We start from the raw sequence: 9,627 nt of genomic DNA, 5'->3' as shown, positions 1-9,627 counted from the left end.
TTTAGAGTGCCACTGAAGTGACTCGAGTTCTCACGGGTGTGCCACAAATGCAAAAAGTTTGAGAAATGCATTTTTGAAATAAGGGTTTTTCCTTTGAAGAAGGTCGATTGTCTTCAGTAACGATACCAAAACAAGTTTAAAAGATTGTTCAAAGTCCCGTTATAATGAAGAAGAAAAACGCTATTCTTTTCTCTTCACCCACCGCAACATGACTTGCGTATGCGTGATACACAAGTCACGTGATAAAGAGAAGCTTTTTTGTAAGTCACATTATATACCAGTCGTAAGTACGTACGTACGTAAGCGCGTGAGTGGCCACCAATTTTTTTTTCTTTTCTTTTAGCATTTTCTTTTTCTTGATCTTGTTCTTTCTTACCTTACCGTGATATTTTGATGAGATCTGACTTCACGGTTAGTAGGATGTTTGGCCCAGCTGATGATGATCACCATCACCGACTGAGTACAGCCCATCAGCATCATCACCTGCTGGACGAATGTGGTCGGACGAGCACTTCAACCAACACCGTTCATCTGGACAACAACACGGTTCTAGTCCGAAGTTTCTTTCCATGTCGTAACGTTATCAGAATTATGTTGGAATTTCATCGATGACTGGAATTTCATTTAATTTCTTCGGTTGAAGTTCAATCGCTTTTTTCGTGGAATATATTCTCTGAAATCTTCGTGAAATTCATGCGGAATATCACTCTCATCTGTAATAAAACATGATATTTATGGATTCCGAATCTTGTGCTACTAAAGAAAAATATTTAGAATCGATTATTGGATACAGTTCGAATAGATTTACGTGAAGTTCGATAGTGTTGCACCGAAATACGTAAATTGTAACATCCCGAAAATGGCTCTGATGTGTCATTATTTTGGTTTTTGTGAACATAAATGGATTCTAAGATTCCTGGTAAGTTTTCATCTAATTATTATTCTTTTCGAATCTAAAATGAAAATTTCTGAATTGGTTACCTTTGATATTATGAACCGTATTTCAGGTATTTTCAATAATAATTTCAGAGATTCTCGGTGTCGGCGTTCATTCTCCTTAGAAAAAAAACCACCTTGAAGAAATTGGTTATCAGCATTATCGTGTAACAGTCAAACATAAATCAATTAAATTTAATTTCAATTATCCTAAATTCATTCTGAGCATTTAGTAAGAATTTTCTAATGTTTTCTAATGAATATAATAGAAATACAAGAAAACGATATGAAGTTCAGATAGCAGGAAGCCCATGTGCAGATGCAATATGTCTATTTTTAATGTTCATATGTAAATAAGCGACATAAAGTTTGTTGATTTGATAATTTAAAAACCTACGGTGGGGGGGTTAACATGATCAAAAACCCTCAAGAACTACGATCTGGTTGACATATCATTAATTAATTTACCATTTGATATACATATTTAAAATTCTTTACACACATTTTTGATTGCATATGCTAGTTTTGCATAGCATTTTCAATGTATACGACGTTTTTCATAAATCTTGAATATTTAGGTTTTTTGCAAATTCTCAAATAGTAGAAAAAAAAACTCCATCATGAAACTGAATAATATCACCTTGCCGTATGATAAAATGACATGAAATGTTATTGAGTAAAAATTGGTTCAAAATAAAGAATACGTACTATTTTTGTTCAAAAAGACGAAATATTTGAAACATATTCATAAATACTCGAGAAAAAATTATAATTTTTAAAAATGTTAATTTTAAAACCCTTTTCATTGGGATCATTGAAACATTCAGATGAGAAAATTTTGCGAAGAAATTCCCATTATTTTACTCTGTATTTCTACAATAATATTCTGAAAACCACCATTTGAAACCTCGTTACTCAAATATTAATATATAGAAAAATTTTGAGGGGTTATATTAAGCAAATGAGAGATGTCCAGAATGCTATTACATGACAAAAAAAATTGCTGTCAAGAGTTATACAATATGGAATGCTAAACGTCAGGGAACACACTGTATTTATATGATTAATGTAGATTTAAATAGTATAAAAATGGCATTAATTGTTTACCAGTTTGCTTCTTCTATCACTATTGAAAAATGCTCAGTCATGGTATTTTACTCCAAAATGAAAGGGTCAAAAATCGTTCTTGCATGGGTTGTCGTGAAATAGGAGACGTGTATAGGCCTACCTGTGAGCCATTTTGAGCCATTCTGCTAGTAATTATAGAAACTTCATGAACAGCTCAAAAGTAAAAATCGAATGTTTAGGTGTTAGAAGTATCAATGCCAAAACGAGATCGAAAAAATTCCTTTACTTGCAAAATATATGAAAACTCATGTTGTCTATTTTGACAGAAACACGGTCAAATAAAGGGTTACATTTAATTTCAAATAAGATTAAGTCAAATAAATCTCATTCTCTTGTTTCATTTTATGAGCGCAACGGTTTTCTTTATTTTGAATCAACTTTTATGAAATTATATTAATATACAGTCGAATCCCGTTATAACTAACTCCAAGAGATCGGAAAAATCGCTTCGTTGTAACGAAATTTCGTTATAAAGGAATTCGATTTTGTTTTGCATTGTTCCTACATAAACTTATGTGGGGGGGATTAGAAAGGTATTCGTCAAAACGAAATTTTGGTTATAACGGTATCCGTTAAAACGAAATTCGACTGTATCATACGCGTAAGGTGTTTATAATGCATTTTTTCCGTCAGTGGTTTGGCAGTTTGCAAAAATATAAGAATTCAAGTATCGTAAAACATATTATTGGCATATCAATTTAAAAAAAATATGTATTAAATTTTAAATAAATCAATAGTTAAATAATATTTTTGGTGAAAAATATTTCCACTAGAACATAGCTATTGAGCCGTTTCGACAATGTTAAAAGGTTGAGACTCTTTCAGTTTTTCTCATGAATATAACTTGAAATCACACCAAAGCCAATTTTGCAAAAAAATCCCCATCACTGTACGTATTTCTACAATAATATTCTAAAAAAGCGCCATTTAAAACCGCGTTACTTAAATATTAATAATTGATTACACTCACATTTGCGGGGAAATTACACCTCGAGATATTACTCGTAAAAATATCTACTAGATCAAATAAAATTCCTTACCAACGTATTCAAGTTCTTATTTCAACTCAGTATAACCGTTCCTAAATATAAAGAGAACGCTTTATCTTTGAAAAAAAATTTGTTCTTGGACAAAAAAAGAATTTAAAAACTCATTAATAAGTCATTAACTTCCATTCTTAAATTTGCTTTTTTTAAAGATCTTTCTTCCATGATTTCCGCGGTGAAAGTAATTAGAATTCTTTTGTACCGTGTACCTTTAGAAAAGATTTAAAAAAATTAGAAAAATCCGCAACGTTGTGTGTGTGTGTGTGTGTCCCTTTTCTTTTTTAAACTTTTGTTTCTCTTTTACTGACAAAATTTATGCAGAAAATAATTTTTTTTAAATGTATAATTTATTCATGGTGTCAAGATCACTGCTTTATAAAGTTTACTTTTCATCGCAGATTGTATTTAACAGATTTTATTTTTTCTCAATCAAACTACAAGATTTAAGTTTGAAACTTTAATATCATGTTATTTGAACGCAAAAAAATATGGATTGTTTCCATTACGTTAATTAAGTCGTTAAAATTACAAAAGGGGCCATTCAAGTATTACGTAAGCAGATTTTCAGCCATTTTTGACCCCCTTGTCAGCAAAAGTCAGCAAAACACTGACCCCCTCGTCACCAGCTTAGAATATTTCATATCTTCAAAAAGGGGTAGTTGATGACGTGAGCAACCTTCAAACCCCCCCCCCCACCTCCTTTGTCATCAAAAGTCAGTAAATTCGGAACCCCCTCCCCCAACCTCGATGCTGACGTAATATTTGAATGCCCCCAAAGGCTATGTACAGGGTGCCCCATAAATTCCTAAATAATTTTACAAAAACTCATAAAAATTGAATAATTGAATGGTGTTTTCGGGGGAAAAAAATATCCTCGTGAAGGGGGAGTTTTTTGGTACAGAAAACAACAAAAACAAAAATTTTTGTCGATAGAGGGACCGGTAAGCCAGTCTCCGGTTGGTAATCGCGCGACTGGCGTGTTAGTAAGATGATCGTCTGACACCGTGAAGATTGCTACCAGGTCCCCAGTTCATACCGGGGGAAGAATATATAACAACAGGTTTTCCCCCTAACGAGTTGGAGGCAACCACCGATAGATGACACATTCATTTCAAATTTAACTCGTTAATGGCAGTGAATGGCGGTATAGCGGGAGTTGGTGTGTGGTGGAATAGTAGTTCGGTTGTCTCGTAAATATTTCAAAAATTAAGAGAAATTCGAAGGAATGGACAACGAAACTCAGGGAAATAGAAGAAATTGAAATAAAAGAAATTGGAAGGAAATGAAATAAGAAATTCAAGGAATATTTTAAAACCGGAAAACCATTCATTCAAACCAAGAACAACTCTGGTCTATCGCTACGGGCAATTACACTACCGATTGAGTTGTGCCAGAACTGTGTGTATAGGTACTTAACAGCCTGATCGAGTATCTAGAGTCGAGATTTGAATTTTCAGGGCTGTCATTCAAGAGTAAAGTGTAGTGACTGAATTTTCGTACCGTTTTTGGCCTGTTGCTCCCTGTGACGGGACTTTTTAAAGGGGAGATTGGCTCGCATTCGCGCCTCGCAGATGGAAACCACAGAAAACTAACTTCAGTCGACCACCACTGTGGCGCATGGGGTTCGAACCCGGGACCTTGTCAGCTCGCGGTGATCCCAGGTGGTGAAATTTCCAACTTATGATGCTGCTTAACTTCGATGATCGGACGAAAACCGGCGTTTTCGGCATGGTATGTCCTTCCGTGGGTCCCTTCATTGGCTGAACTGTGAAGCGTCGGCCGGTGATTCGTGGCTGCAGTAAAACAACTTCACCAATATTGCTTTATCAGCCAATATCAACATCACAATGAAAATCTCATGTAAGCGCCAGTAACACAGTGAAATTCCGAAATGATCTGTTAACCGTACACCCTTCATTTTATACGACTCTGATTTGCGTATTTCCAGTGATTTGCTTCCACGTGGCGTCCTCTTTCGATTCGAATTTGAACTCGATTTTTTTCTTTACCAAAAAAACACATTCTTCGTGAGAATTTTTTTGCAAAAACTGCATTCAAATATACCAATTCCAACAATTTATATGAATTTAATTATTATTCAAACTATTCACGAAATTATGGAAAACCCTGTATATATCGAAGAATTTGGAATATAATACATCTTTACTAAAAATATATATGTTTATGATATTTAAATCACTAGACATTTCTTAATTTTAAGAATTTAACGACCTGCAGGAATCTGAATAACTTAAAAGAAAAAGCCGTTTTCCACGCAAGATATTTTCAGATTTAAAAACTTGAAATTTTGAATTTTTATACTGCTTTTGATAAAATATTTTGAAAATCTTAATGATTTTCAAAAATGATGCATAAAAGATTCGTTGCATTCAATTAGTTTAATTAAAATCTCTTTGTGAAATGACTTTTTTTTGCTTGATGTCATCTTGTTGAATGGAATTATTATTACGTTAAAATATTCAAATAATAATTGTCTTCCGGGTATCTACACGCAAAAATAACGACCACAACAGACAAAAAGACCAATGTCTAATTATTGGAAAATGTCCATAATACTTTGGTTGTCGTCCAACTAACGCAATTAACACACTTTCATCTTGTATAATATTTAAATCACCATGTGTTATTCATGAATATTTCAAAATGATAATCTTTATATGGGTGAGTTCACAAAAGTAAGAAAAGTGAAAAATTATCGAAAATAGTTTTTTATTGGTTTTTCATATTGTATCTGATATAAAATTATTAGTTATTTCTCTACAAAAAAAAAGTTTTTAAAAATCAGTTTCGACTAATGAAAAAAAATTATTTTAATTTTAAAAACGTGATGAAATCACAAGCCACAAAACTTCAAAAAATTTGCGAAAATTTCTATCATAGAGAAAGTTTGAAAATGTTAACGAAATGTTAAAGCAAAATAGAATTCATGAATCGAAAAATTAGTAACGGGAAACAATATATTGAAATTATATGCATATGCTACTGTTGGAATGTGGGTTCTGAATGTAGGATGCAAAGAACAACTCACGATGAAAACAACAGGTTATATTATTAACAAAGATTAAAGATTACACGACTAGAGAATGAATGTATCGAGCAAATCTGAACATCGAACTTATATGCACAAGATAATTTGCATATTCAGTCACTTGATGTGTTGTCAGATCACACCTACAACACATAAATGCTGTGAATTTATAAATGCTACGATTTTAATTTAGTACGAATACAAAGGCCACAACAGGCAAAATGTCCAACGAGGTGGCCGAAATGGGATTAAGTGATAATCTATGTGAAAAATATTGAGATAGGTGAATTGCGCTAAAAAATGTACATAAGTTAACAAGCAACAAAAATTAAAAAAAAAATAGTGAAAATCAAATTTTAAAAAATTTAACAACTGAAGAAAGTCAACAAATCAGAAAATCGTTTGAATTAACACATTTAAAAGCCATCATTGGAAGCAACAAATCAAAATATAAATTAAAACAAATCAAAGCTGATAAGGAAAGTGATATCGCAGAAGAAACTATTAAAATTAACCAATGAATGCAAAAAAATTAAAACCGAAAATATAAAAGAAAAAGGAAAAAATGTTAAAAACCGGAAAAATTTGAATGTATCAATGAAAAGAAAAAAAGTAAAAAAATAGTAAAATTCTAAAAAAATACAAAGAGAAAATATATTCATACACAACGAAATTCCATAAATATAATTTATAAAAAATTATGAAATTCAAAGAAATGAAACGTTTGAAAAATTAGAATAAAACAGTGAATAATTTAAAAAATGGATCAAAGAAAATGAGAAGAATCAAAAATATTGATAGGATAATTAGTTCTCAAACATTTATTTATTATTTCATAATGATTTTAAAAAATCCAAAAGACTATAATTACCACAAAAAATTGCATAATGCAAACAAAAGGTATAATAGCAAAAAGTAAGAATCGTTATCAATATTTTTTTGTTGTGATTAATGATCAAGTACAATCAACTGACTTGAATGAAAATTTTAAATATAAACCGAGAGACAAATATCATGTTTCAATTATTCTATTAATGTTTGTCTTCGGGGCACTTTTTTTTAAAAAAGTCATTTCGGATAAAACAAATGGATATAGTATGAAATTAAAAAAATAAATGTTATTTCATGGTTTTTTTTACGAAACAATTTATTACCAATTTTATCTGTAATATTTGCGTATTTTTAGTACTCCTGCTAGACATCGTACAATAAAAACTATTGCTTGCATAAACATGTTCTCATACTGATCATTGCCCTGACATTTCTCTGTGACGTGAATGAAAACTTTTAGAATTCTTAACTGTTTGAGATAGAGATTGTTTACGTGAAAAAATACACATTTTTTTCGTTTAAAAAAATTCTTCATATTCTCAATTCGAAATCATGTAAATTTTAAAGTTTCAATATATTGCTTAGTTGTCAGTTCATTTCCCAGCCTAAACTTTCTAAAATAAAGTTTCACATTATTTTGCTTAATAACGTTTACTTAGAAAGTTTCATATTATTACTCTTTTTTTAAATGCTTCAACGATGAAGCTTTACGTGAACCGAAAAAGCCAAAAATACACAAATCTTCGGAAAACGCATTCGAAGATTTCATTCCCGGATTTAGATCGTTATATTCGTTTTACTTAATCGGGAATAACTTCGCTTCCAGTTATTGTGGGAACAAATATGAAACACTTTTTGTTTCTAAAATAACTGCTGTTTCAAATCAAGACAAAATAAATTTTAGCATTTTTTGTAAAATTTGTAATTTGAAGGCATCAGTCACTTTAATATTTTCTCATCTGTCGAAAATTTTACGATTTTCACCGAACTTGTCTCATAAAGTTCGGTATTGCTCTTGACCCTTCAAAATACGTATATAGCAAAAAAAAAAAAAAAGTAAAATGTCGAGAGTGACGGAAACTTCCTACTTCCAAAGAAAACAAGATTCAGTCTCAACGAGTTTTCATGTATGTTATTCTTGTTTCTTATCTTTTTCTGACCTTACAGACGAGATGAAGGTTTCAAGGTCAGAGAAGAACATGATGAAATATATGATGTGGGAAAATATATGAAATTGCAACACGAATCTACTTTAATAAAAAGTAATTCAGAAAGTGCCGGGAAAAAAAATTCATCAGAAGGAAAAATAATCACATTATAATATGATTTCGTAGTTTTTTTATTTAAAAAAAAGCTCTGAATAAAATCGGAAATAAAAATATTTGTTAAAAACTCAAAATTTTCGAATATCGAAACGCATGAATGCTAACGTTAGTCAAATATTTCTTTTATTTCTTTATGTCTATTGCAAAATTCATAATTATTGAAACTAATTAACGAAATGTGTTCGGAATATTCTTTCGGTCAGTTTTAATAATTACACAATTTTTTTATATTGAGTCTGCTTGTATATTAATGGATGTGAGGAACATTTTATCTTCCGGCTAAACGTGTTTCTTTTATATATATTTTGAAAAACTTATTCATGTGTATGCTTTTGTCCATTAGTTTCTGTTCAGAAAAATTGTGACGAAATATGTATTTTGCATTATCTACTATTGAAGTTCATCAAAGTGTTTCCTCTTGGAGAAGAATTAAAAGTTACTTAATCGTTTCTGCGCATGTGCTATCAAAAATTATTAACTAAAGATGCTCGTATCTCATCGAATAATAAATTGCCACATTCTAAATTCCTACACGTAGTATCTGCCTCATGTTCATTTCCAATTTTTCTGTAAATTTCATACAAATCGGTTGAAAAAACTGCATGTTATCTGCGAAAAAACAAACGATGAAAATTGGAATTTTTATATATTTGTGGATATACGTGCTATTACCACGAAAATTCACATAAGTAAGTATTGCGCAAAATTAGTACAATATTTTGTGAAAATTACAAATCACTTCCAGTTTTTTATCTTACAGGATTGGTTCAAAACCTTTTTTTTTTTCTTGTTCAATTTCTTGTCGTTCACTTGACTAAATGCACTCGTGATTAAATTTTTACTTTAAAATTGCGAGTAAAAGCATACGGTTAAGTTCACGTGATCGAAATTTGAGAACGATTAGCTCAGTATTTTTCAGGAATTTCGGGAAAAAATATCTAAACTGCAAAAAGAACACAGACTTTCGGAAACATAAGTATATTCTGAATTATCTACTACTGAAGCTCATCAATATATTTCTTCTCAGAGAAGAGTTAGAAGATACTTAATCATAGCATATTGAGTAACTATTGCTTGACACCGTAATTTTAACTACTTTTGTGTTTGGGAGCCCATCAATTGTCTTTTTTTTGGCTTCATATTGTTTCTAGAAAACGGATTACAGCCTCTAAACTTTGCTAAGTGTAAGCCAAAGCAATTATGCATTGATAGATTACTCACTGTTTCTCTCTGAGTGGAGTGTACTCTGAAGTCTGTTGCATTTCAAGGCACTTCCACACTTCGGAGATACATGAAGGCACTTTATTTTTTG

General features: G+C 31.2%; 1 protein-coding gene across 1 annotated transcript in view; it reads left to right on the top strand.

Moving 5' to 3' along the window:
* Positions 1–387: 387 nt before the first annotated feature.
* The window catches only part of spz4 (Spaetzle domain-containing protein 4), a 50,484-nt gene continuing 41,244 nt past the window's right edge, over positions 388–9,627 (top strand). The window contains exon 1 of the mRNA XM_089250817.1: positions 388–919. Within this exon, the coding sequence (XP_089106943.1) occupies positions 860–919 (60 nt within the window). The 5' untranslated portion in view covers positions 388–859. The remainder of the gene's footprint in view (positions 920–9,627) is intronic.

This window comes from Pholcus phalangioides, unplaced genomic scaffold, assembly GCF_987345545.1.
Source record: "Pholcus phalangioides strain wild (caught in Gottingen) unplaced genomic scaffold, Ppha-v1.0 ptg000024l_1, whole genome shotgun sequence".
Taxonomy (NCBI): domain Eukaryota; kingdom Metazoa; phylum Arthropoda; class Arachnida; order Araneae; family Pholcidae; genus Pholcus; species Pholcus phalangioides.
Note: the sequence above shows the minus strand (reverse complement) of the source record. Positions and strands in the feature narration are given on the sequence as shown.